This window comes from Borostomias antarcticus, assembly GCF_949987555.1.
Source record: "Borostomias antarcticus genome assembly, chromosome: 7".
In the NCBI taxonomy this organism is placed as follows: domain Eukaryota; kingdom Metazoa; phylum Chordata; class Actinopteri; order Stomiiformes; family Stomiidae; genus Borostomias; species Borostomias antarcticus.
In genome coordinates, this window is record NC_140240.1 from 22,104,425 (window position 1) to 22,132,292 (window position 27,868).

The window sequence follows — 27,868 nt, forward strand, 5'->3', positions numbered from 1 at the left end:
TAGCACTCGGTGTGGCTAGAGGAGTAGAGTAGATGTATTTGTTTTCTGTACCAACACACCCACCCTAGTGCGTGTATGTGTATGTATTCATTGCTGTGGCTGTGTGGGTTTGTTTGTTTGTGTTCCAGGGCTCCCCCCGACCCCTGTGCAGCTGCTCCACCCAGTGTCTCGCTTCAGCAAGGTCAAGTCCCTGCAGCACCTCTGTCGCTTCTGCATACGGCAGATGGTCCGCATCGACCACATCCAGGAGCTGCCGCTGCCCAAGTACTGCCTGCTTCTTATTTTATTTAAAGGTGCAGTGTGTCGTTTTTGGCGACATCTAGTGGTGAGGTTGCAGACTGCAACCAACTCGATACAATTACATTGAATTCAACATGGCGGCCTCCCCGAAAATGCAACAATTCATGTTTTCATGGGATTATACACTGATTCAAACATATTTATGAAATTATATTTAATTTCTGCCAAATTCGTTAATTTTATTTTCACCACTAGATGTCACCAAAATGACACAATGCACCTTTAATCAAGAACTCATTTATTTATTTATTGAATTTATTATTTAATTTAATTATTATCATAGCCTTTATAGGCCTGTATTTATTTTGAAAATGGCAAGTGTGGTAGCACCTGAGCTCTGTCAGCATAAACACTTGCAGGCCTACAACAAATGTGCTGAAATCTATGCGAAATAACGAAAATTATCATAGATGGCTGACCAAATTATTTTAAAATTTTGACACCCAGTATTATAATCTGTACCAAGATGGGTTTTCTCATTTGACCTCTTGATGTTTCAGACCACTCATCTCCTACCTGAGGAAGTTCTACTACTATGACCCGGAGGAGGAAATGTACCTGTCAGTCAAGAGCATCTGCTCAGGGGTGGTGGGAGAGCCAGAGACGGAGCCCCAGACGTAGCAGCATGGCACCAAACAGCTCTAGTAAGTGGCTTTCTGATATATAAATAGATAGATAGATAGATAGATAGATAGATAGATAGATAGATAGATAGATAGATAGATAGATAACTAAAACTTTAGAGGGAACTTCACATGGTTTCTACCTTTTATACAGTTAAAACGAACAAAACACTTTATCATAAATATTCTTTGTACAACATTTAGTTTAGATAATTTAAGCTTGTTACTAGTATTCTTACCCAGTTCTGAATCTCTATATTTTATCACTCCTAACAGGTTCCTGATTGGAGGAATTGACTATACTGCTCTTCCAGTCTTCCAGCATCAGCCAATCAGTATCCTCGACAACCACTGTATCTCACTGCTACAGCCAATCAATGTCCTCGAAAACCTCTGTATCCCACTGCTACAGCCAAATGGAGACAGGTTACCCCTCTCTCTCTCTTTGCCCGGTGATAGGACAGTGAAAGGTGTGCACACAAGTGGGACAGCCTCAGTGAGAATGGACTGGAAGACACCTGCAACACAGCAGAAACAAAAAAAGAGTACTTTGACTTTTAATCAATCCCTGGACAGATGTTCTCTGTACCACCTATGAACTGAGTTTTAAACATGATGCACTGGTCCTGTTGTACAACTATTGTTTGCTATCATTTCCCTGTGTTCTCCTTGTTGGCGTGAGGGTTGTATTTGGACTCAGGAGAGACCCTCAGGATGCCATGGATTTATCTCTTGGTTTTATTTGTCACGATCCCGATTGTAACTTGCTCATTATGTTCTTGGTAGGGGGCAGCTGGCTTTACAGGCTCGGCATTTTCAGTAAAAGAGAAAAAAAAACATTTTGTTTCCCTGTCATTAACCTTTTTCTTACGGTGACATACTGTAAATAATGCAGAGAAAAATGAACACAGTTTAATGGTTGTATGTGTGTGTACAGTATGTGTGTGTGTGTGTGAATGTGTGAGTGGCATGGTCATGACTGAGACGGAAGTGAAGGAGATAGAAGGTAATGTACCTGGCACTGGTATAAAAGGTAATGTACCTGGCACTGTGTTGTTATGGAGATACATGTCCATCATTTCATTTACCATTGTGAACTTCTTACCTTGTTAGCAGACTTTACACCAATTACTTGCTAGATTGTCTCGGTTGCCCCCATTCAAGCTACCAAAGTGACAGGGATAAACTCAGCAATATCAGCAAGACCCTTTTTTTTAGCCTAATATGCATGGGGACCAAACCCAGCGAACTCAGCTAACTCAAACTATTGAAAATGACAGTATAATTTTTGAAATATTGGGAATTTGTAGGAAATGGGACCATGGCTATAGAGGAGACCTGCGGATATCAAGGAAACCTTAGACATGCTCTCGTGTTGGGGGGCAACCTAATGCATGTAGAAAACAGAATGGAAGATAGCCACTCAGCAGTGACTGATGTCAACACATTCAGTCCGTGGTGTGGTCCAGTGTAGGCCTATGTGTAATAACCCCCCCCCAACACACACACACACACACACACACACACACACAGAGTATAGCCTACCTAGCCTATTGATCACCACTGATGTAAAAATTAAACCTGTAGAATGGCATCAAATTATCTTGAGTAAAGGCTGCACACTTCTTCAGTCTCCCCTTTACCACTGCTCTGTAATCATTTGATAATTCAGGACCTTGGGGTTGGTTGAGGAAAATTGCTTATGGATGGATAACTTCATAATTCATCATCATAGTATCAAAAAGGCATTCCTGCCCATCCCTCATAGTATTCTGTTGATATAGCATACAATGAATAAATGAATGAATGAATAAATTAATGAATGAATGCAAGAGGCATCCACCGGCGTACTACTATTTAGGACAACCTGCGACTCGAAGCTCATTGATCAAAATGGATGTCATTCTGAGTTTGACCGGTGTACCTTGCATTGGGCGTTAAAGACGTCAGTGAAAATGTAAAGCCAACTCTAATTGGTCCTTGCTTGTGCCATCATTACATACCCTGTTTAGACCCGCCTTACAAACCCTAATCTCGATACGAGATTGGTTAAATTTGGGGTTAGCTTCGGTTCCGATTTTTCATTGTTTACATTTTATGTCAATCACAGAGATAGCGGTCGCCGATTGGCTCGATAAGTTATCTGTCAGTGAACAGTCGTGCGTGGATTGGTTGAGGAGCGCGGGCGGACTTCTCTCTGGGCTTCAGCTCTGAAGGCTCACGGAGAGCGAATGTCGTCATGAGCGGTGGGTAGGAATTAAAACATTGATGTTTATATTACATAGTACTTAGTAAAACATTTTAGCCTGTGTCGGACAACACGTCGAAACATTTAAATACTGTCAATACATGTGGTTTGAGTTTAAGTCGGAGCATCGTTTTAAGACAGCTCTGCACTTCCGGAAAGGGGGCTGCCTTTTTTCAGTATCAAAGAGTTTGACTTGCTGTGCATTAGGTAGCTAACTAGCCAGTATGCTAGCTCACCAGTAAACTATCTAGCCTGTTTTTAGCTAGCTTAGCTAAACCATCAAAGCATTGCCGTCTGTGTAAAACTCCCTGGATTTCACTATGAAGCAGATTGCATCTGTACGTCGCAGTGAACTCCAATCCCGATGAGATGTTTGAAAACTCAGAAGCTGCAGGTTCAGGAAAGTCTCCAGATAGCAAAGCTAGTTCCAGTTAGCCTAGCTAGCTAAAACATTAGCGTAGCTGTGCGTATGTATGTTTGATGGCGGCGCTATTTCCAGGCCGCGCTCAAACCGGATTTTTCCCCAAGCATGAGTTTAGTTTGCAGAGCTGGTCTGTCTCTAAAGTCACACGTCCATGGCTGCAGATGAGCCCTTTTGCGAACAGCACGCTAACGTTGATACTGCTGCTTGAATGCATGCTTGCATTGGTAACACTGCGTGCTTGCAAAACAACTGAGTTTGACTAACAGACGGATCAGCAGCAGCATTTGAACCTGGGTTGGGTTAGGTTAGCTTGGCTGCTAGCTGCTGCAGTCTTGTTCCCTTCATAGAGCAGGTTAGTCAGCTAGCATAACATAACACGAGTCAGCTCGAGTCTGGTACAGCTCCCTGCGCACCAGAATACTTTCCTTTGCGGTCTTCTGGATGGGTACATTTAAAATCAGTAGCTATTAACTTGTAAGGTTAAAAGTGTAGCAATTGTACATCCATGCATTTGTAGAAGGTGAGCCAGGCAGGTCTATTATGGAGCCGTAAAAAGGCCCGCCTTCTCGGAAGGACACGCAGCACACCGACCGTACCGTCTCCCTGTGGAGGGGCTCTGACCACACTTGTAATTCAGTTACTTCACTTATATAATGCCGCTATCTATTTAGAGTGCTTTTGCATGGTTGCTGATTCAATTAAAACTTTATCTCAACTGTATTTTTGTGTCAGTGGTTTATTGAAATGATCACATTTTGAACTGTAGCAGATGTGTATTAACTGGTAATAGGTGCATGAATCTGGTGTATTCATGTGTTTCAGATCAACAGGACAGTATGGCCACCACTGTTGCTGTCAGTCCCAGCGAGTATCTCCAGCCCTCTGCCACTTCATCTCAAGTGAGTCACGGATCCTGTGTCCCAGTTCTCCGCCCTTCTGCTTGTGTACTTAACAGTACTATGTTCAGTGAAAGAAATTAGAAAACTCCCTCATGCTTAGTTGCCCCCCAACCCAGTGGTGTTATTTCAGCAAAACCATCACATAACGAGTGAAAAAATGTCATCTGTAAGTAGTTGATGAAAGTTAATGAAAGCTCCTACCTATGTTTTGCTCTGATCATGAAGCTAGGATAGCTAGCTATGTAACCCATACTTTTTGGAATTCCCAGGGTGGGATTCAAACCCAGGTCTCCCGCTCTAATGTTCTAAATCCTGCTTTGAAATATTACTCTATATTCTATGGCAATAGTGCATTGCCATAGATATTTGGCTGCTCCAAAATTTCCAAGTTTGATTTATTTATAAATCAATCTATTTAGAAAAATAGATGCCACATCACATTTCTCTTGTATTGTTATCAGTTCAAAGTTGTTTATAATGTAACTCATTCAGAAAGTAAGCTCTGAAAACTTGATCTGCGCTATAGCTAGCCTGCCTGAAATGGAGAAGGTATTCCAGGGAGACTTAAATGTGAATGTGACATTTTGATGTTTGTAGTGTTGTTTGTGGTAAACCTAAACAATATGCCCAATACATTTTATGTTGGTTTTTGTGCGTGGCTGTAAGCCAGCGCACCATAGATAGCATTTGTCGGGTTGTCACTCCCTCCCTCCTTCCCTCCGTCCCGTTGTTGACCTGCATTTCTATGTTTCCACCACAAGAGGCAGTGGTCCCAGCACACCAAAATAAATACACTATGACTCACGCACTTTCAAGTTCCTTGGTAGTGTAGTGGACAAAACGTTCGACTCCCATTCGGGAGATCAGGGGTTCAAGACCCAAGTTGGGAAGATTTTGGGAAACAATACCCACACCCTCTGCTAGCCTGTGGGTATATTCCTACGTTCACATTCTGAAAATTGACGTGGGCGTGCGGTTCAGGGGGTGGGGCCAGGTTACTGTATTGCAGCATAATATATTTAATTGATTTGCCTATCGCTGCAGTATCGTACGTTTTACTCCCCTATTTTTCATCCAGACTGTTGAACTGGTGTATGTAAATCTGTCTGTAGTTCCGTTACTAACGTGGCCTCTGTACTGTCCGTCTGTCCGTAGGACTCCCAGCCCTCTCCGCTGGCTCTCCTGGCCGCCACCTGCAGTAAGATCGGCCCCCCCGCCGCCCAGGCCCCCGTCAGCGCCCCCCCGGCCCCGCCCCAGCCCCGCAGGCTCCTCCCCATCAAGCCAGCGCCCATCGCCCCCGCCCCGCCCAAGAACCTGGGCTTCCTGTCGGCCAAGGGCAACGTGATCCAGCTGCCCTCCGGCATGGGCTCGTCCAACCCCGGCAGCCCCATCGTGCTGACCATCCAGAGCGCGGCGCGCTCCAACCCGGCCGCCGCCAACATCCAGTACCAGATGGTGCCGCAGATCCAGGGCGGCCAGACCATCCAGATGATGCCCCAGGGCGGCCAGATCCAGCTCATCCCGGGCACCAACCAGGCCATCATTACCACGCCCATGAGCATGCCCGCCCCGGCGCAGGCCGCCGCCCCCGTCACGCCGCAGAAGACGGTGGCCATCAAGCCGTCGCCGCGGGGACGCAGGCCCAACAGCTCCGGCGCCGCCAACGTGGTGCGTCTGCCCGGTGGGCTCACGCTGCCGCTCAACGTGGCCACCGGCGAGGTGGGCGGCGCCCAGGTGGTCACGGAGACGGCGGCGACGGCCGCTCCCCAGCCGACGAAGGGCAGGCGAGGGAGGAAGAGGAAGGTGCCGCTGGCGTCTCCGCTGCCGCAGCCCCCGTCCCCGCCCCCGGAGCAGATGGAGACCCTGTTGATCGAGACCACCGCTGACAACATCATCCAGGTGTGTTTGTGTGAAGTTCACACACGAGTGCAGTGGTATAGGATCGGGGTGTAATCAAATCAAATCAAACTTTATTTGTATAGCGCATTTCATACACAGAGGCAACACAATGCACTTTACAGAAAGCAATGGGGGGATGGGCATAGGTCCTACGCCTACATATTCCAGAGGGAAGCAAAAAAAACAGTTCACCCAAGGGCCGAATAAGTGAGCTGTAAAAACTCTTCCCTGACCTCTCTCAACGAGACGATCGAGCAAGCTCCTGTAAAACGTTTACGTTTATTGGCTAAGAACATTTACAGAGCAATAAACATGGGCTAAATACTTCATAAGAGACACATGACTATCAGTAGAGTAGATAAAACAGATGTTACCTACATGATAGGCCATTATGTGTTAGCTGTCCCTGTAGTCCTTAATAGAATATTTAAGTGTATCATATATTAAAGCACAATAAGCACTTAGCAGACAGGCTCCTAAAGAATGTAGAGTAAACTTGGTAAAGCCGCTTTAGCAGAAGTGGGGAGACAGAAAGCAGAGAGAGAAGAAAAAAAGGGTGGGGTTGATGACTTCATATGGACAGCTGGTGACACATAGTGGGATGGAGCTGGACACGAGGATGGCAGGGGGCCTCTCCGGGAGCCATGGGGGCCTTAGGAGGACCTTGACCGGGAGAAGGGGAGAGGGGTGGACTTTCCAGGGCCTGGGTGTAGTACAAGAGGGACAGACATTAGGGAGGAGAGAGGAGGACAAACGGTACACGTATTCAAACTGGACTGTTTGGGTACAGGACTTTCGGTACGGTGCAGATATGTACTAGCCTTGTTGCGAGACCATCCTGAGCTAGCGAGCTCACATTAATGCTGTGTTCCATTCGTCTGGGAAGTGGGCAGAGTCAGCGTCAGAATACGTTTATTGCCACGCAGTTTTACAATGTACTAGGAATTTGCTGTCGGGCGAGGTGCATAACATTTAGACAACATTGGACAGGGTGCAGGGACGAGACATGACAGTGCAGAGGGCGAGTATAAAATGCTAGTGCATATAAAATGGATAAGCTAAAGAAAAGAACAATGTACAAAAAGTAGTGCAGTCAGTGTATATGCAGTGAGTAGGCAGAGTGTGACGGTTAGGTGAGTGAATGTGTGCATGTGTGTGCGTAATGTGAGAGTGCAGTGCGTCCTCTATATACGTTCAGGTCATGTGCAAGAGTCTATCGACAGTGTCTCTCAGTGGCGGGGGTGGGGGGCGTCAGAGGGGGACACAAGCCTTGTTGTAGAGGCTGACGGCCGTGGAGAAGAAGCTGTCTCTGTGGCGTGCAGACACAGCGTCTTCCCCACGACCATCAGCCTTACACCGTGTCCTAACTACATGCAACGCGAGCGAGCGTCAGCAACAAAATGTGTTCCATTGCTTTGTTTTCTATTGTTATGTCCTAACTGGACGCGAGCGACGCAGCGCGACATTTTAACTGCCCTTTTGACGCTCGCCCTGTTCCTATTTTCCTCCTGTCGCTCGCGTTGACAGGCGTTCGTTCTTTAACCGTCTTCAGTTGGGAATATAGACAAATGACGTAACAGAACAGGAAATGTAATGGTTTCAGTTAGGACAGCAAGCATGCAATGTCGCGTTCTGTTGCTCGCGTCGCAAACAGTTAGGACACGGTGTTAGACCGAGAGACACTGTCGACAGACACGTGCACGTGACCTGAAGTGGTGAGGTGGGAGAGACGGAGAACAACGTCACCCACGAAGTAACCGTATTACAGGATACAACAACAACAGCTCAGGAACAAAGATGGACGCTAGCTAGCTGTTTGCCAAACCAGTAGATAACTGCACTTATTCGGCGGCATTTTGCGCATTCAAAAGAGGTTGCGAACAAGTCCTCAGATAAGAGTTGGGGAATACTGTGTGTACGACTGATTTAATGAGACACGAATAAGACGGAAATGCTAATAAAACATTATTACTGAAGTTTCACTTAGTTACACAGGGAGCTGGCATCTTGTTCCCGACATGCAGAGCTAGCTGGGGGTGGGGAAAAGTGCTACGAGTTCACGAGCCGAGAAAACAAGTCGTGAGGGGCGTTCCAGGTAAAACTGCTGGTAGTATCTCATGAATCACGACTTCACGAGCCAAACGGAACACGGCATCAGTTTCACTCCACAAGTCAAAACACAGTCCCTGATTGGCCTGTTCAAAATGTAATTGGAGAATAATCATTCAAGACTTTCAAGACGTTCAAGTCCAGACTGAGCTGCAGAGGCAAACTGAAAGTGAGCTCGCGTGATCAGGATGGTCTCACTGAGGCTAGATGCTGTATGTACTAGAGTTGTCACGGTACCAAGATTTTGAACTTCAATACAGTACTAAAAAAACGATACTTGAGATCTCTTTTGACCACGGCAAAAAGAAAAAAGGTCCTAGGCACACAAAATAGGATCATTATTTATTTTTTATTAACAACCTGCACACAGTGCTTGTACAGAAAAAAGTCACTGATCGCGTACGAACACAGAACAACACTAACATCACTATTCTTGTTTTCCCTACCCTGCACATTATTTAGTTGTTATTGCTTTTAGTATTTATTTTTTCTTTGTTACTTCACTTGTAAACACAGTACAGTCACAGTGGGGTTCCCCTATAGAAATAAAGGATAAATAAAACAACATTCCACTGTATAAATAAATACAATAAGACAGTACGACATCATTATATTATGAACAAAAACTTGTTCCGCTGTACACAACTGTGGATGTTCAGGCATGCACAAAATGTACAAAGTTTTCTCTCAGTGATGTGTGTGCGGTGTATGAATATTGTGTGTGTGTGTGTCCATACGCAGCGAGCACAGATTCTCTGAGGTGCTTGAATTACATTTGTATTTACATTGAGGCAGGTTTCCCATTTGTATCTAATATAAGTGACCTGTGAACCAACGCGCTGCCCTGCAGGCAGGGAACAACCTCCTGATCGTGCAGAGCCCAGGCCAGCCCCCCATGCTGCAGCAGCTCCAGCTGGTCCAGCCCAAGCAGGAGTCCCAGATGGTGCAGATCCCCCCGCAGGCCCTCAAGGTGGTCCAGGCCGCCTCCGCCACCCTGCCACAGGTCCCCCAGAGACAGCCGGCCCAGAGCCTGCAGGTCAGCCCCGTCGACGCCTCGCCCACACAGGTAGGTACTCTCTCTCTCTCTCTCACTCACTCACACTCTTTCTCACTCACTCACTCACTCACTCACTCACTCACTCACTCACTCACTCACTCACTCACTCTCTCACTCACTCTTTCTCACTCTTTCTCACTCTTTCTCACTCACACTCACTCACTCACTCACTCACTCACTCACTCACTCACTCACTCACTCACTCACTCACTCACTCACTCACTCACTCACTCTTTCTCACTCTTTCTCACTCTTTCTCACTCACTCACTCACTCACTCACTCACTCACTCACTCACTCACTCACTCACTCTTTCTCACTCACTCACTCACTCACTCACTCACTCACTCACTCACTCACTCACTCACTCACTCACTCACTCACTCACTCACCATACATCATTAACAGTAGGAATCAGGTAAGGATGTCAGGTTAAAGATTTTGTCGTCCTTGCGATGCTCCCTCAGTTCCTGATCAAAACCGCGTCGGGGGAGTGGCAGACAGTGCAGCTCCAAGAGGCCATCTCCACGACGACGACGACGCACACCACTCCCGTGGCCACGGCGGGCGGCAAGCGGAGCTTGGCGGGCGGACGCAAGGAGAGGACCCTGCCCAAGCTGGCGCCGGCGGGCGGGATGATCGCACTGAATGCGGCGCAGCTCTCCTCGGCCACCCAGGCGGTGCAGACCATCAACATCAACGGCGTCCAGGTGCAGGGCGTGCCCGTCACCATCACCAACGCAGGAGGTGAGCCCAGTATGCGTAACGGTGCCTGCACACTGCCCCAACCGACGCCGACGTTGGATCGGTGTGCCATGTTTGTTGGTGACCGTTGGCGTCGAGTTGGACCGATGTTGCAGCTGAATTTTAAACTTCCAACGTTCTAACTGCCAACTTTAGAATGGGTATTCGATTGGGTTGAGATCTGGGCCCAGGAGTTCAAAAGTGATCTGATCAGATTTTGACTATGGGATTGGATGAAATCCTGCAAATGGGGGTAGTTCAAAACCAAACCAGGCCAGGTCAAGCCTGGCTTATGTGTGTTGGCTGGCTTGTTTCTGTGCAGGACTAGTAGGATGGTAATGTCTGATAAATAAAGATGGGTCTTGTCACCTGGACACATCACTTCCAATGCTTCCAATGCTAATCCAGCACAATAAGAGCGGGATAGCCAGTTAACTCATGAGCTCACAACAACTAGCAGCAGCTTCCATAACATTAATGGTCAGTGGCTAAAGCAGTTACACTGATGATAACAAAGTCATCCCCACCAGGAACCCCGGTCTCACTCTGGGTGGGAGTCCAATGCTCTCACCACTACTCTACTTGTGCAGTGGAGATCGGCGGGTGGGTTTTGGTGTCCTTCTTCCAGTCCCTAGTGTGGGTTGGGGTTAGAATATGGGTTGGGGTTGGGACAGGATCTGATCTATAAGGCAAGGGGTAAAGGTTGGAGTGAAAGGATGAACATGTGGAGGTTTGGGGTATAGTCCCATAAAGTCATCCCTACCGGGTCTTCAACCCCAGTCTCGAGGGTGGGAGTCCAATGCTCTCACCACTACTCTACTTGTGCAGTGTAGATCGGCAGGTTGATTTTGGTGTCCTTCTTGATTTTGGTGTGCTGGGACTACTGCCTCTTGTGGTGCCAACAGAGAAATGCAGGCCCACATTGTCCGCAGTAACGGAGGGAGGGAGTGATAACCGGACGAACGCTATACTAGGTGCGCTGGCTTACAGCCACGGACAAAAAAGCATCAATACATTAAGCTCATTTCTCCATCACCACCTAAAGCTGTGCCAGTCAACAGTCAGTCTAATCACTGAAAATAAACCACATAGGCGTAGAGTGACTGGTGCATCACATCCTATACAAAAATTAATTACTATAGGATTTGAAGTGTCCTACTCCTATTGTAATGAGGACTATCTGTCTATAATGCAGTAGCGTACCGTGGGGTCTTGCACAGGGTCTTCTCCGACATTGTTATTACTCCCAATGCCCCCCAAACCCCCCCCCCGCCCGCACACCCCGTACACACACGCAGATAGGGAGAGAAACTACGCACGTAGGGGTCAGTGGTGTCTGGTGGGTCCTAGAACCGGGTAAGCCAGGACCAACGAAGCACGCATGCACACGCAGCGCGCACGATTTTTTGGGGGGTGCGCTGTCAAAGAATGCCCTGATGGGTTTCACAACACCAGAAGGGCGCTGAGCATTGGCATTTATATGTAAAAACATACACATACATTTTTTTAAACACATCAACGAGGGCCAATAATTTGAGAGCGAGTGAATAAGAGGGCAATATTTAGGCCAAAACAACCAAGCTTTTAGGGACACACTAAATAAACTACAGAGCCATTATGACAACAATGGCCAAGCACCACGAAGAGAATGACAGGATGATAAAATACACCCCCTTAGGACACAACACTCAATAGCCTACTCCCCTACTTCACTAGTCAGTGTTTAGGCTACTAGCCTACTAGGCTACTAGGCGTATTAGCCCACCGTTCCAGGTCTTGATTTGGTCTTGATTTGATTTGGTCTTGACTTCCGTAAGATAGAATCATTTTATCTGGCCTACAATGTTAAGTGAATAACGAGCTAGTAAGACCGGTGTCAACGGACCGTAACGTGGACTGTATTTTCATGAAGACTACAGTAGGGGGCGACGGAGCACTACCAAAATGCTAAACACGGATGAAAATGAAGCGATATGGCAGATATAAGATGCATTTAAGTGAAAAGCAGTCTGAAAGTCGATTTCAGGCTTCCCCTTATGGTGTCAGAACGATGGCTTATGATCGAGTTTTCAAATCAAGTTTTATTTGGATTTGTATGGGTAACCCAGGAGCAATCACCACTGGTAGGGGTACCAATAATTTGCAACACTTGGGACAATTTAATTGTTCCTATCAAAACGTAAACAACCATAATTCCTCACCAAAACGAAGTCCATTAGGCTACGACAACTCGTTCTCAAACACCACAACGCCTTTTATCAAACTGAAATAGCCCTGCCAGTGCTAACCATCTCTGGGCTACTGTATTTAACATAATAACATCGCATTCATAAGCCATCGTTCTGACACCATAAGGGGAAGCTTGTCAACGACATGCGACAACAGGTCCTTATCTCTCACATAGCAGCAAATTCACACACATTGCCAACATCATCAATCTGAAATGCATACAGTTGTGTGTCCACCGACAAGCTGTATTTTAGGGCGCTATAGGAACGAGAAAATAACTTACCTGATATAAAATGGGCACCGCAAATGCAGGCATTTCTGATTATGTCCTCAGTCCAGTCCGTAGGGTATGCTTAGCCACAGGCGACTCCATTTCTGAAAAGGCCGGTTTCCTCTTGAAACGAATAAAGTTTGTCACTAGAGCACCGATTTGTAGCCTACACCCGTAGACGCAACAGCCAGACATATTGATGGTAGGCTATATAAAATACTAGTCTTTGCACTAAAATACGGCTCGCTCTGAACTCGTCTGTCTCCACCTGCTTCTGTTTCAAGAATGCCTGCGCATACACAGCTGGGTCTATAATGAACAAATATGACCTACGCTCTATTTTAAGAAATGGTGAGTTTTGAAGCCTCGGCGCTACAAATAAATAACTTATTTAGACGTGTTCTGTCCGAGTGAAATCATTTTTCCGAGGTAGTCTTCTTCTGTGGTGGTGGTGGTGCTTTGAAGCTTCAACCCAGCGTTTGTTAAAATAGACCCTTTCTTTTGCTTAGGTAAGGGACTGAGAAGGGCTACATTTCAACCAGACATTCCAGTGAAACCAGATAGTCAAAATAACTTACCTGATATAAAATGGGCACCGCAAACGCAGGCATTTCTGATGATTTCCTCAGTCCAGTCCGTACACTTAATAATGGCGATTTCGTCTGTCTTCCTCTGCTACGGTTTCAAGAATGCGCGCATAGGCTACTTGTGCTGACTAGGCTGTAAAAGGGTCTATAATTAACAAATATGACCCACGCTCGTTACATAACTACAACATCCAGTGACAAAATATGTCATGGTACCTTGGTATGTCCACACCAGGGATCGAACTCACAACCTTCGCCGTGATAGGCAGCGCACTATCCACTCGGCCACCGCTGACCTGGGAAATCTGTGGAGTCTTTTGGTTTTGATGTTCTGGGACTACTGCCTCTTGTGGTAGCAGCATTAGAATTGCAGGTCAACAACACGACAGCAAGAGAGAGAGAAAGAAGCACAGACAAAAAGGATTCCCTCTCCTTGGTGTGTCGGCTTACAGCCAACACACAAAAAGCAGGATTGAGATCACTTTGGAATCAGATCAGGTAATCAAATTTTAGCTTTAATCTGGATCGATTCTTCAAATGCGTAGTTCAAAACTTTAACATACAATTGGGATCATTTTGATCCAAAACTAAAAATCAGGCTTAGCTTGAAGAGTGGATTTAGAGTGGATTACTCAATAAAATCAAAAGTCAAAACAAATCAAACTAAAGACGGACGCTAGGCATGATTAAACATGATTTATGAGCCAAACATGCTTGTGTCTTATGCGATCACTAGACCTACTTTTCACCATTAGCTCACAATAGCAGTGAGATATTTTTGGCACCAGGATCCTGCACACTTGTAATACACTCGTGTTTGGCCAGCAGGTTCAGCAGTTGTCAAATGTTGCAGTGAAAAGCTGAGGTCCCAGGGGATATTTTTGTACGTGGCTGGCCAACCGCGCAGCTAGTATAGCGTTTGTCGGGTTATCACTCCCTCCCTCCCTCCATTACTCCTGACAATGTTGGCCTGCAACTCTCTGTTGGCATCACAAGAGGCAATAGTCCCAGCACACCAAAATCAAGAAGGACACCAAAATCAACCCGCCGATCTCTACTGCACAAGTAGAGTAGTGGTCAGAGCATTGGACTCCCACACGGGACATTCTCAGAGATTACCGTCTAGTTTCGCTGAGCGTAACTCCTCTAGTCTATATGTTGCTAAACAAACACTGTTGTTTACGTTTTGGAACTGATGTGTCCAGGCGACAACACCTATCAGTCATTATTTCATGTCATTTCAATTCACAGCTATTTCAGTGGTGTGACTAGCTTCCGTCCTACCAGTCCTGAACAGAAACAAGTCAGCCACGCACAGGGCTGAAAATTAACACCCGCCACCCGCCAATGGCGGGTAAAATCTCCATTTGGCGACTAAATTTCGGAGGCTATCCGCCACGCTGACGGGTAAATATTTGTACCAGTAGAGTCATGTAATAAATTATGCGTGCGATGTCGCCACATCCATGCCATAGACCGGCGTTCTGTTTGTTCTGTGTTGCACTTAAATAGCTCCCCCACTGCACCAAATAAAGTTTTCAGTCACATGACTGTTGCGGAGCCTCGCGCACTAGGAGAGACTGGTGACGCGAGGCTACTCGCCAAGGCTCCGAACCGGTTCAAGGATCGGAAACGAAAACCGAAAACGAACGGTATTTTACGAGGAACAGAAACGGGAACGAAAACGAAATGGTCTTTAATTGTTCCAGAACAGAAACGTTAATTTGAAATCTTTAAAACCGGTTAATAACGTTATTTTTTCGGTCTTTGTGGTAGGCCTATATAACTTTAAAATAATTTAAAAAAAGAAGAAAGCTGAGCCTTTTATGGCCGAATAGGCTAAATTAAATTTATAAAATTTGTAGCCTACATCTTGTCCTGTTTTTGTAATGTAGCCTAGGCCCCTAAATCTGTTATTTCACAGTCAGGATCTTAAATGCTTGCTTAGCGAAATGAAGAGATTTAGATATTACAACAACACACCATAGCCTAGTTCAGACTAGGGATGTGCGCAGCGACTATTTTCACTGACGACTAGACGGTTTTCTAACCGATTACATGACTAGTCTAAAAACAGGATTCCCAGGTTTCTACAACAAGTGCTATTTAGAAAAATTGAGGATGTTTTTCAAACTCTGCAAGCTAAGATGCATGACTATTCTTGATGTTTCTCAACCACTCAGCGGCAGCCAATTAGCACGCGTTGCGCAGGGCTGTCACACTCTCCTTTGTTTGCCTGTGCAAAACAGTAGTTCACCCTGTCCTTACAGCTTATTACTTAGCAAAGAAATCAATGTGATTTATTTTGTTTAATTGAAGAGTAGGCTAGCCTATAGCCTGTAATGTTTCAGTAGGCTAAAACTAGATTTCACATAAAGACCGCGGATGTCAGAGAGGGCAATAACGTTCGAAGGCAAATTTATTCCAACATTGGTCCACAAAGAATGATGCAAATAATAAAGTGAAATAAATAATAGCCTACTGTGCAAATATAATGTTTTATATGGACCTGCGTAGGGCTGTCTTCAACTCAGGATTTTGTGATTCGACTCAGACTTGGTGTTCAAAGCGACGCGTCGAATCGTCGGTGTTTTTTCTCTTTCTCCTGGCTATCAGAAAATCACTTGACATCAAGTTTCCGTGATTATTTTGGTTAGGCCTATATTGGTAGCCTATAGAAACAATCAATTGTTCCCAAGGCACATTTCTGAGTAGGCTAGGCTATTTAAAATCAACGAGAATGACAGTTACATAATTACAGCATTTTAAATAGCTAGAATAGCCTGGCTATCGGTTTGTGGAATAAGATGGAGGGATGCTTCATTTTGTTCAATCTTTTTCTGAACGAACTTTCGTCCATTTAGGTTATGATTGAATAGCCTTTATTGGGCTATTTTACCTTGATTGGTGTTTATTATTTTCCGTTGAACAAAAAAGTAGAATAAAGTTTCAAAATAAATTATTAGCCTTGCTCATATTTCCGCTCCGCTAAAATCCTCTCCGCTGCCTACGAATGTGTTTGATAGCTTGTTTCAAGTGCAGCCCATCCCTCTTTCTTGCATTGTCCATGGATGGACCACTAATAATCGAGATAATTAATAGACAGGTTATCAATATCTTAAACATTTTGTCTTCATATCCATTTTGTGTCATGTCGGGAGATTCGTCCCCCCCCCCCCCCATATGTCTAGGCTGAGGGGAGACCGCCGGAGTCGGGAGAGCTGTGAAACTTTCAACTCAAAATTGCAGGCTGCACAATAAAATACACCTGTTTTCTTGTTAAACATGAATCATCTAGCATTGTCCATCTACTTCGGATGCCCCCATGTTTTTATACAGTTTCCCATATCCTACATTAGGGTTGGGGAATTTGATGATAGTCTCCTCAACTGCGCATTTGAAAGCTTGCGCGAATCGGCTCATACGTTGGGCAGCAGTCAACAAGGAAATGTTTTGGCTGTCACTAAAGCATTTTCACAGACATTAGAGCTCAAGCTGTCTATGGGAGACGATATTTTTACCATTGGATATACAAGAAGATTGATTTAGGAAAGCAGTGTGATATTCCATTTGGGAAATGCACGTGATTGCTGGCGCATAATAGGCTAGGCTAGGCTAGACGCTTAGCGGAGGGGAGAGGGGCTCCCTGCCTTCTTCCCTCTGCTATATCAGTCTTAACTCTTCTTTTACAGCCCAACAAATAGCTACGGTAATAGCCTAGGTCTAAAACGAATGATTGGCCTGTCCTTGATCTTAGTCCACCTCCTAGTCCTTGACAGTGGAGCAGAAATCGACTTAAAGAATCTCTGTCGACTTAAGGGTCTCCGACTGACGATTCGACACGTCGACTTTCAGGGGGCAGCCCTAGACCTGCGTGGCTGCAATAAAGTTCCTCTATCTTTATAACCAACATTCAGCGGAAGCCAATTTTCACTCGTTGCGCATCTCGCTCCAAGTATGGTTTGGCTATTTAAAACACGGAGTACTTTGTGACAGTTGCTTGGATGTATACTAGTATGCATAAACCTATGTTTTGCGAATTTAATGGTCTGCCTCCTTCAGAGTTCAACTCGGCAATTAGGCTGTGAAAGCGAGCGCGCCTCTTGGAATCTAGTCATAGCCTATTGTTGCACAGATTTCCGTCACGTCTTGACTTTCACAAATCAAATGATTAGGCTACATTAATTAATATGAGCACACTTTAGTGACAATGTGCCGTGCAACTCTGATCATTGAATAGCATAAGTTAAATTACTATAATATTAAAGACCGCGGATGCCAGACGATAGGCTACGTGGCGTATAGGCGCCAAATCCGGAGCTCCCATACAAAAGGAACGCAGCATAAACAATAGGGATTGCGCAGATGAATGAATGAGGTGACTAATTATTTATAAATAACATAAAACATTATTAAAACGAAATAAAAACAAACAATAGGCCTACAGGCGCAGAATAAAATAGCTTGCAGCAACAGTACAAGAAAATATTTTAAAAAGGATGATGAGCTATGATGATGGCTTATGATAGACCTGCGCATAGTTTACGGTGTGGATTAAGGGCATACGGGAATAGGACTAATGTTGCGTATTTCTTGTAAAATAATCAACAAGGCTACACTACAGCACACATCACCAAGGCTAATATTGTTGGCGATAAGGCCACCACAACCCTAGACTTGTTGATTAGGTTATAGCCTACCTTACAAGAAATACTGTAGGCCTATAGAGTCTTAATAGGCTAACACCCCCGGAACGGTGAACGGAACGTTATTTTTCGTTCTTAACCGGTTCAGGAACGCTATGTTGATGGCGGAACACGAGAACGGAAACGTTAAATATGCTGGTTCTGCTCGGAGCGAACCGATTGAAAAATAATTTCGTTTTTAAGCCCTGCTACTCGCGCACAGAAAATTGTTCCCATTTACCTCAGAGGACGCGCGCTACTACAGTCGACACCTGCAGAGAAGGCGAACTTAAATGAAACTAATTTATTTTACTTTGGCCTCTTCCTTAAGCATGTATAGCTCAGGAGGTAGAGCGGGTCGTTCAAATTGCTCCCAATGAGCAGGCAAGCACCTTGCATGGCAGCTGCCGCCATTGGTGTGTGAATGGCGCTCCGGGCCAGTGTAACAATTGGATGGGGAGCGCGTTACAAATGCAGTACCTATACCTACCTATACCTATTCAACATAATACTATTATCTGAATGAAAAGTACTGAAACAGATGTATAATGTGACAAAAAAGGCAATTTATTATTTTGGCTGGTAAAAAATATACTTGGCCGGTGGATTTTTTCATCTACCAGTCCCCTTGGCAGGTGAGCCAAAAAGTTAATTTTCAGCCCTGGCCACACACATAAGCCAGGCTGGACCTGGCCTGGTTTATTATTAGCTTATTAAATCTGAATAGGCATTTGTGCAGGTGCAATCTAGCCTGACACTGAATCACCATCTCGTCTCACTTCATCATTCAGTCTGAACAGGCTCCCCTCGCAGACGTTTCCCAGGTGGGCGTTGCCAAAGAGGGAGTCCTCAGCGATCGGTTCATTCCCCTAACCAAACATTTGACACGGCGTTCAGCGGACGCTGATTGGCCTGGTTGGAATACCAGCCAAGAAACCACTCTGGACGAGGGCCTCTCCAGACCCTGTATCGCATTTGGAGAATGAAAGTGTGCGTGTGATTCAGGGGCTGGTTCCAGGCCAGGTGCGGGTGGGTAAACGTGTCGTCCCCCTCCCTCAGGCCAGCAGCACCTGACGGTCCAGACGGTGGCGGGCGGAGGCCTCCAGCTGGGCGGGGTGGCGGGCGTGCAGGGCCAGACGGTGCAGGTGGAGCAGAGCCTGGCCCTGGAGCTGCCCGGGCAGCCGGGGGAGAAGAAGCGCCGCATGGCCTGCACCTGCCCCAACTGTAAGGATGCAGAGAAGAGGCAAGTGTGTGTGTGTGTGTGGGGGGGGGCTTCGTTGGAGTTTGGGTGTGGTGGTGGTCCTGAAAAGGGTCTATGTTGACTTTATCGCTCAAGCATTGTTGACTTGAGAAACAAAAGGCTCTTTCTACACCTGTCATTTCATCTGCTTTCTGTCATCAGATCAGAATCAGAAACGTTCATTGCCATGCAGTTTTACAACATACTAGGGCTTTGTTTCGGTCAATGGTGTCTAACATGGAGACAACATTGGACACAGTGCTGTCTCCAAACATCAGTATGTACACCTGCACGTTCAGGGCATCTAAAGCTCAACGCTTTGAGGAAGAAACATCTCTACTGTAGGTCATCCTCTAGGTGTTTCCAGTCATCTCGGTCCTCCATACCTCTGGCTAGCTCGCCAGTACTTTCCACTCCTACATCTTTCTCTAGAATGTCCATGTATGTACGTCCACACGGAGAGGCATGGTCCAGTATGAGATTCACAACCTTATGCCGGGCTCAGACTACAGGATTTTTGGGCCGATTTATCCCCGATGAAGTGAGACGGCGAGACCAGTTGTTCGTTGCTCCCTCGGGCACGATAAGATCCTGTAGTGTGTGCTGAGCCGTTATTTTCAAATCTTGCTGTGTGTGCTTGTTTGAGATGCGCAAGAAGAATATCTGTTAAGATTCTCCTTATGTGCGTGATGTAACCCGATTTCGAAATTGGTTAGGATTTTAAATATCCTGTAGTGTGAGCCCGGCATTAGGCAAAACTACCGTTTCATGGTATCACGGTATACTGGGCAAAAAAAAGTTTTGCCATTGACCAAATTTTATTTTATTTTTTAAATAAAATATAGAACATTTGGAACATTAGTAAACATTGTTAAGTAGTAACCCCCTACCTCCCCCACTTTTTTTGCAGACATGCTCATGTTCTACACATTTGGTCACTTTTAGAGGTTATGATGCAGAAATGTGAGCTTGTTCACCGTTCCTGGATTCAGTTTGGAGTGGGGAAAGGGGCTGAAAGGATGTCCACTGGAATGACATTTGTGTGACCTTTATTTTGAAATCTCCGGTAAGAACACTACCGGAGAGAAGTTGTGTTTTTTAGGTCAGAGCCGCGAGGTTAGGCTCGTGCTGCTAATGTTATTGTTTTGTTTAGCTTGTTAGCACACCTCATAATGGATTATCCCTTACATGTTAGCTGAGGGGTGGCTTGTTGTACACAAACTCACTGCTGCACCACGTTTTTGGGGATTGGTAATATTACTGTGATCTCGAAATCCCGACATTGAAGTTGTGGAACGTATACCGTCAGAGTTTACTGTCGGAACAGAATGTTAGTGATTTTGGAACCTTTACTTTTTCCACACCGAGGTATACCGTGAAACTGGTAACCGGCTCATGCCTACAACGAACCAGAGGTCTGATCACAGTGTGTCAGAGGTGTAGTCTTGATTTCACAGTCTCCGTCTGTAGAGTCGACATGGGATCTTGTTGTGGGTCTTGGGAGTCAAACTTTTGATCTGGGGGCCTGTTTGCATTGGTCTTGAATCAAGAAATTACCTTACATCCATAATGATTCATGATTCCATAATGAAGCACTAAAGGGGGACGTTGCTGTCATAGCAAGTTTAGCTCAAATGTCGCTTTGTCCTCAATGAAACCGACCCGTACACCAACATTTAACCGATCCGTGCAGTAGTAAGCTATCTCCTTTTCCTCTGTGCGCCCACCCCCTTTATAATGGAGGGCTATGGGCCTCTGCTAAAAACTATGATAAACATGCATTTTCAAGGCAGGAAGCGCCAGGAAGCCCCTTACCGGTCTCAGTAGAATGTTGTCTTGTGAAATGAATCGCCATCCCTATGTGTTGACGTGTTAGGCATGGCTAGGAGGATGTAAACAATCGTCTAGCTTTACCGTGGCAGAAGTTTACAGTGCGAAAGGTATGGTGTAGTGCGTTCGGCGAAATAGTTCTGGCTCAAATGGAGCTTTTGTTTCAATATTCGGTTTGAGAATGCGATATATTTCACATGACAGCATAATGACACTGGTAAGATCACACCCTGCGCTTCCTGCCTTGAAAATGCATGTTTATCATAGATTTTAGCAGAGGCCCATAGACCTCCATTATAAAGGGAGTGCGCGCACAGAGGAAAAAGGAGCTAGCTTACTACTGCACGGATCGGTTAAATGTTGGTGTGTACCGATCGGTTTCATTGAGGACAAAGCGACATTTGAGCTAAACTTGCTATGACAGCGGCGTTCCTCTTTAAAAACCAGAATTAAAGCTTTGAATTCCTTTTGAATAATTTCCTTCTTGATGCTGCTAATTATTGTCTAGTGCTCCTTACTTTCTGAAGTTAAGAGCACGATTCCATGAAATCAATGATAAGTTTCTTTGGCGCCCTGGTTGTAACACACCAAAGTTCATATTCTATGTTTTGCTGATAAAATGACATCATTGACTTATACGTCCACTTTGAGGGAGGCGGGAAGTGTGAGTGTGTCTTATTGTGTGTGTGTGTGTTTTTGTTTCCCTGCACCCCCCCCAGGCCTGGTGAGGTTGGGAAGAGGAAGCACGTCTGCCACATCCCCGGCTGTGAGAAGACGTTCAGGAAGACGTCTCTGCTCAGGGCTCACGTGCGCCTGCACACCGGGGAGCGCCCGTTCGTCTGCAACTGGGTCTTCTGTGGGAAACGCTTCACACGCAGCGACGAACTGCAGAGGCATGCAAGGACACACACAGGTCTGTCTGGAACACACACACACACACACACACACACACAGCTTAAAAATATGACTGAATATGTTTTCACTAAAACTGTGTCTATGGCAGCACACATCCTTACAGGTGCAGTAGAGTAGGTTTTTTGAAAGGGAATTCATCATCATCATCATCTTCATCCGCTTATCCAGGGTCGGGTCGCGGAGGCAGCAGCTCCAGCAGGGGGCCCCAGACATCCCTTTCCCTAGCAGCATCAACCAGCTCTGCCTGGGGAATCTTTAGCCGCTCACAGGCCAGTGCGGAGATGTAGTCCCGCCACCTAGTCCTGGGTCTACCCCGCGGCCTCCTCCCAGCCGGACACGCCTGGAACACCTCCCTAGGGAGGCGCCCAGGAGGCATCCTCACTAGATGCCCGAACCACCTCAACTGGCTTCTTTCGACGCAAAGGAGCAGCGGCTCTACTCCGAGTCTCTCCCGGATGACTGAACTTATCACCCGATCTCTCAGGGAGACCCCAGCCATCCTCCGGAGAAAACTCATTTCGGCCGCTTGTATCCGTGATCTCGTTCTTTCGGTCATGACCCATCCTTCATGACCATAGGTGAGGGTGGGGACGAAGATAGACCGGTAGATCGAGAGCTTTGCCTTTTGGCTCAGCTCTCTTTTCGTCACAACAGTGCGGTAAAGCGACTGCAGAACCGCACCAGCTGCTCCGATTCTCCGGCCAAACTCCCTCTCCATGGTTCCCTCACTCGTGAACAAGACCCCCAGATACTTGAACTCCTTCACTTGGGGTAAGGACTCATTTCCTACTCGGAGCGGACAGGCCACCGGTTTCCTGCTGAGAACCATGGCCTCAGATTTAGAAGTGCTTATTCTCATCCCAGCCGCTTCACACTCAGTTGCGAACCTATCCAGAGAGTGCTGGAGGTTGCAGGCAGCTGATGCCATCAGGACCACATCATCTGCAAAAAGCAGTGACGTGATCCCCAGCTCACCGAACTGCAAACCCACCTCCCCCCGGCTACGCCTCGATATCCTGTCCATGAAAATCACAAACAGGATTGGTGACAAAGCGCAGCCCTGGCGGAGGCCAACACCCACCGGAAAGGAAGACGACTTACTGCCGAGGACCCGGACACAGCTCTTGCTCTGGGTGTACAGGGATTGGATGGCCCTAAGTAGGGACCCCCTCACCCCATACTCCCGCATAACCCTCCACAAGACCTCTCGAGGGACCCGGTCGTAAGCCTTCTCCAAGTCCACAAAACACATGTAGACAGGTTGGGCAAACTCCCAAGCCCCCTCCAAGATCCTTGCGAGAGTGAAGAGCTGGTCGGTAGTTCCACGACCAGGACGAAATCCGCATTGTTACTCTTCGATCTGAGGTTCGACTATCGGCCGGACCCTCCTTTCCAGCACCTTGGAGTAAACTTTCCCTGGGAGGCTGAGTAATGTGATGCCTCTATAATTCGCACACACCCTCTGGTCCCCTTTTTTGAATATTGGGACCACCACCCCAGTCTGCCACTCCTTCGGCACTGACCCAGACTTCCACGCAATGTTACAGAGGCGTGTCAACCAAGACAGCCCCTCTACACCCAGCGCCTTCAGCATTTCTGGACGGATCTCATCAGTCCCTGGGGCTCTGCCACTGTGGAGTTGTTTGACTACCTCAGTGACCTCCTCCAAGGACATTGATGACCCCCCATCATCTTCCGGCTCTGCCTCGATCGTAGAGGGTGGATTAGTCGGGTTCAGGAGTTCCTCAAAGTGCTCCTTCCAACGCTCAACAACCTCCTCAGTTGAGGTCAGCAGTGTCCCCTCCTTGCTGTATACAGCTTGGATGGTCCCCCGCTTTCCCTTCCTGAGGTGTCTGATGGTCTTCCAGAAACACTTTGGTGCCGACCGAAAGTCCTTCTCCATGGTTTCTCCGAACTCCTCCCACACCCGCTGCTTTGCCTTGGTCACGGCCGAAGCCGCAGCCCTCCGGGCCAGTCGATACCCTGCAACTGTTTCTGGGGTCTCCCGGGCTAACATAACCCGGAAGGCCTCCTTCTTCAGTCGGACGGCTTCCCTGACCACCGCTGTCCACCACGGTGTCCGAGGGTTACCGCCCCTTGAGGTACCTATGGCCCTCAGGCCACAGCTCCCAGCCGCAGCTTCAGCAATGGAGGCTTTGAACACCGACCACTCATGCTCAAAGTCCCCAACCTCCACAGGGATGCCTGAGAAGCTCCGCCGGAGGTGGCAATTGAAATCTCTCCGGACAGGCTCTTCCTCCAGACGTTCCCAGTTCACCCTCACTACACGCTTGGGTTTTCCAGGTCTGTCCAGAAGTTTCCCCCGCCATCGAAACCAGCTCACCACCAGATGGTGATCAGTGGACAGCTCTGCCCCTCTCTTTACCCGAGTGTCCAAAACGCATGGCCTCAGATCAGATGATACGATAACGAAATCGATCATCGACCTTCGGCCTTCTGATGCCAGGTGTACTTGTGGGCATCCTTGTGTTCGAACATGGTGTTTGTTATGGACAAACCGTGACTAGCACAGAAGTCCAACAACAAAACACCACTCGGGTTCAGATCGTGGTGGCCATGCCTCCCAATCACGCCCCTCCAAGTTTCTCCATCATTGCCTACGTGTGCATTGAAGTCCCCCAGTAGGACACTGGAGTCCCCTGCAGGAGCCCCCAAAAGGACTCCACTCAGGGTCTGCAGGAAGGCTGAGTACTCTGAACTGCTGTTCGGTGCATAAGCACAAACCACAGTCAGAGTCCCCCCCCCCCACAGTCCTAAGGCGCAGGGAGGCGACCCTCTCGTCCACTGGGGTGAACTCCAGCACATAGGCGCTCAGCTGGGGGCTAGCTAGTATAGCCACACCTGCCTTACGCCTCATACCGTGAGCAACTCCGGAGAAGAACAGGGTCCAACCCCTATCCAGGAGTTTGGTTCCGGCGCCGGTGCTGTACGTGGAGGTTAGCCCCACCAGGTGTAATTGGTATCGCTCCACCTCCCTCACAAGCTCCGGCTCCTTCCCCCCCAGTGAGGTCACGTTCCATGTCCCCAGAGCCAGCCTTTGCCGCCCGGGTCCGGTCCGTCGGTGCCCCCCGCCTTCACCGCCACCTAGTTGGCAGCGCACCCGACCCCGACAATTCCTCCCGCGGGTGGTGGGTCCACGGGACGATGGAGGAGGAGATGGTGCTTCCACGTTGCTTATTCGGGCTGGCCACCAGGCGCTCGCATGCGGGCCCTCCGTCTGGGCCTGGCTCCAGACGAGGGCCCCGGTCTTCCTCCGGGCCGGGTCTCTCTTCCTTTTTGGTGTTCTGTCATCAGGGTTTTTCCTGTAACCCCAGGTAGGGGGGCTAGGGGGTACTACCACTTGCCCAAGGTGGACCCCCAGACTAGTGGAGGGAAGGAGGCGTCTTACTTCTCCATTCTAGTTTTGCAACTAGCCACTGCCACATGAAAGGGAATTACAGGGATAAATTATGTGTTGTAGTATTAAGGTAAATTACTTGTTATAGTATTAAGATAAATGAGCTGTTATTGTATTCAATTACACTATTTGTATTTGTTAGTATTAAGATAATAAGCCTGTGGATTTGTGCTTTCTTGCAGGAGACAAGCGCTTTGAGTGCAACCAGTGTCAGAAGCGGTTCATGAGGAGCGACCACCTGACAAAGCATTACAAAACACACATTAACACCAAGAACCTGTGAGCATCTGGTATTCTGAAAGTACGGTATACGCAGGCGCCGCCTCCTGAACTTGACTCCATAGAGGGGCGCAGAGAGACCGTGCTGAGGGGTGTGGTCCCGTAATGGGAACGCCCCGGAGAGGCCCTGAACGCCCGCCTCCCTCTCACTCCCCAGGACGCTGCGTAGTCTGGTGTACATACCAGTCCCTCCTCAGGGACTCAGAACTGTTCAAGTCAATTTATAAGTGCGGATAGTAAGGATATTTTTTGTACCGCCCCCCCTCACCCCCCTCTCAGACTCCCTTAACGTAGGCTGAATGCTTAGAGGATGAAATAGCCAGCTCAGGCGCAGGGGGACCCGGGTTCTGTCCACAGATGAATGCGGGGACGTGTAGGATCTAGCTAGCGCCAAAGCCTGTGCCCTTTCACGAGAACCGCGTCAGGGCAGAGTGATGAGAGACGAAGACAGTTTTGTTTAGAAGAAGAAGCAGAAGATCCCGAACGTTAAAAAGGCTCCAGCCGCTGTTTTAGTTCCAGAAGCCCTCTGGTGTTGTTGGTGGTACTCAGGGGCCGTTCAATGTTGGTCCTCAAGTGCTGTGGATGTTTGTTTTCAGTCCTATCAATCATAAGATCTTATTTTGAAAATGGTTTATTTTCAGATTGGTATTTCACTGCTATTTTGCCCATTTATTGTTCAGTATTGTCCTCCCGTGATTTTAAACCTAGAGGGCTTTGACGACCAGTATTTGAAACCCTTTGTTCATACTCTGAATTATCCTGGTTAACATTGACAAATAACTTTTTGTATATAATTTGTATAGACATACAAACAAACAAACATGAACGTGTACACAGGCTAATGGAAATATGCAGGTTTCACAAGGTCCTGTTAGGTGTACAATCAAAGACAAATAAGGTAAATTAGGATGTTGTAATTTACTATTGTCAGATGTTATTTTCTTAAGTTACCTTAGAAAATGTTTTTGTATGCAGTGCATTCCTGGTAGTATAATTTGGATTTTCAATTTCTGAAATATTTCCTCAGACCTATTGTCAGTTACCACTGTACCCTACAGATCATGAAACGCAGTCGTCATGGCCACCAGGAAGTTTGTACTGTGGAGATAAATAAGCTATATGATAGCATAATGACAATTTATCACAGAGTATTGAGAGTTCTATTCACCATACAAACGCATAGTACATTGTTAATGTACAGTAATTACATGAAAGCAACATTTATTTTCTTTGCATATTTCTTTAGGAAGGGAACATTTTCTGGCAAAAATGATTACATTATTTAAATGAAATGAACATTTATTTAACGCTTCCAACAAATAAGGCCCAATTTCTTTTGTTATCTGAGCTTCTTTTTTTTGTACGAGTATCCTGAACGTAATAATAATGGCCATATGTCTGAAGACACAAAAAGGTCGTTGGGACTGAAAGAAGTCCTGCGCATATTTATGTTTGTATTGTATGTCTGAATGTGTAAATACAATGTGTGACAGACACAGTAAAATGTAGGATATAAAAAGTTACACTGCCTCTATAGTGGCTGGCCTGGCCAGACCTGGAGAGTGTGGACTGTGTACAGTGTGTAAGGACAAAAAACTAATGTGACATTGTATAGCTTCATTCCTGCTTTGTACAAGACTTCTCTAGATGATCGTTTTCTATCAAATTTAAAGTTGCCTTAGACAGTCGCACCCAGTATTTAAAGATTTCTGTCTAAATCCAGGGAACAACATTTGTAGAATTCCTTTATTTTGTCTCTAACTTATGTTACAGAATGCCAATGTGCACTGACTAGATCCCCAAGTTGAAAATGTGTGATTTTATTTTTTAATTATAAGCAATGGTTTAATTTCCCAAAAGTGAGTTCCTAATGTTGATCTACAGTATGTAAAATATAATGCTTCCCCGTCTGACCTGCTGTTTAGATCCAACTCCTATCTTTTATGGCAAAAGCCCCCAGAGATCCAGACCATCTTTTCTAACTGGTATGAAGGTGCTTACTTATCTCGCTCCTTTTCTACAGTCACACCCCCCAATAAAGCATTCAAACCATGTTGCCTCTTTGTGGTTGTGGCCTTTGCAGAATCTGATCAGTGCATACTCTGTGCACTA

The 27,868-nt window shown here is 46.6% G+C and overlaps 2 protein-coding genes across 2 annotated transcripts in view; both read left to right on the forward strand.

Annotated features, from left to right (window-relative positions):
* The window catches only part of socs7 (suppressor of cytokine signaling 7), a gene marked incomplete at both ends in the record, with an annotated part of 9,064 nt that extends 8,143 nt beyond the window's left edge, over positions 1 to 921 (forward strand). The window contains 2 exons of the mRNA XM_084441379.1: positions 129 to 264; positions 801 to 921. Of these exons, the coding sequence (XP_084297505.1) occupies positions 129 to 264; positions 801 to 921 (257 nt within the window). The remainder of the gene's footprint in view (positions 1 to 128; positions 265 to 800) is intronic.
* A 2,213-nt stretch (positions 922 to 3,134) lies between these two features.
* Positions 3,135 to 27,782, forward strand: sp2 (sp2 transcription factor). Its single transcript, XM_084441217.1, has 8 exons — positions 3,135 to 3,169; positions 4,418 to 4,494; positions 5,650 to 6,393; positions 9,353 to 9,568; positions 10,026 to 10,305; positions 19,134 to 19,317; positions 21,864 to 22,057; positions 25,660 to 27,782. The coding sequence occupies exons 1-8, from the start codon at positions 3,163 to 3,165 to the stop codon at positions 25,758 to 25,760; spliced, it is 1,803 nt and encodes a 600-aa protein (XP_084297343.1). The 5' UTR covers positions 3,135 to 3,162; the 3' UTR covers positions 25,761 to 27,782.
* The last annotated feature ends 86 nt before the right edge of the window (positions 27,783 to 27,868 follow it).

Coding starts and splice junctions, on each gene's coding strand:
- sp2 (XM_084441217.1), top strand. Junction 19,318..21,863: donor TGTAAGGATGCAGAGAAGAG/GCAAGTGTGTGT, acceptor CACCCCCCCCAG/GCCTGGTGAGGTTGGGAAGA. Junction 22,058..25,659: donor GCATGCAAGGACACACACAG/GTCTGTCTGGAA, acceptor GCTTTCTTGCAG/GAGACAAGCGCTTTGAGTGC.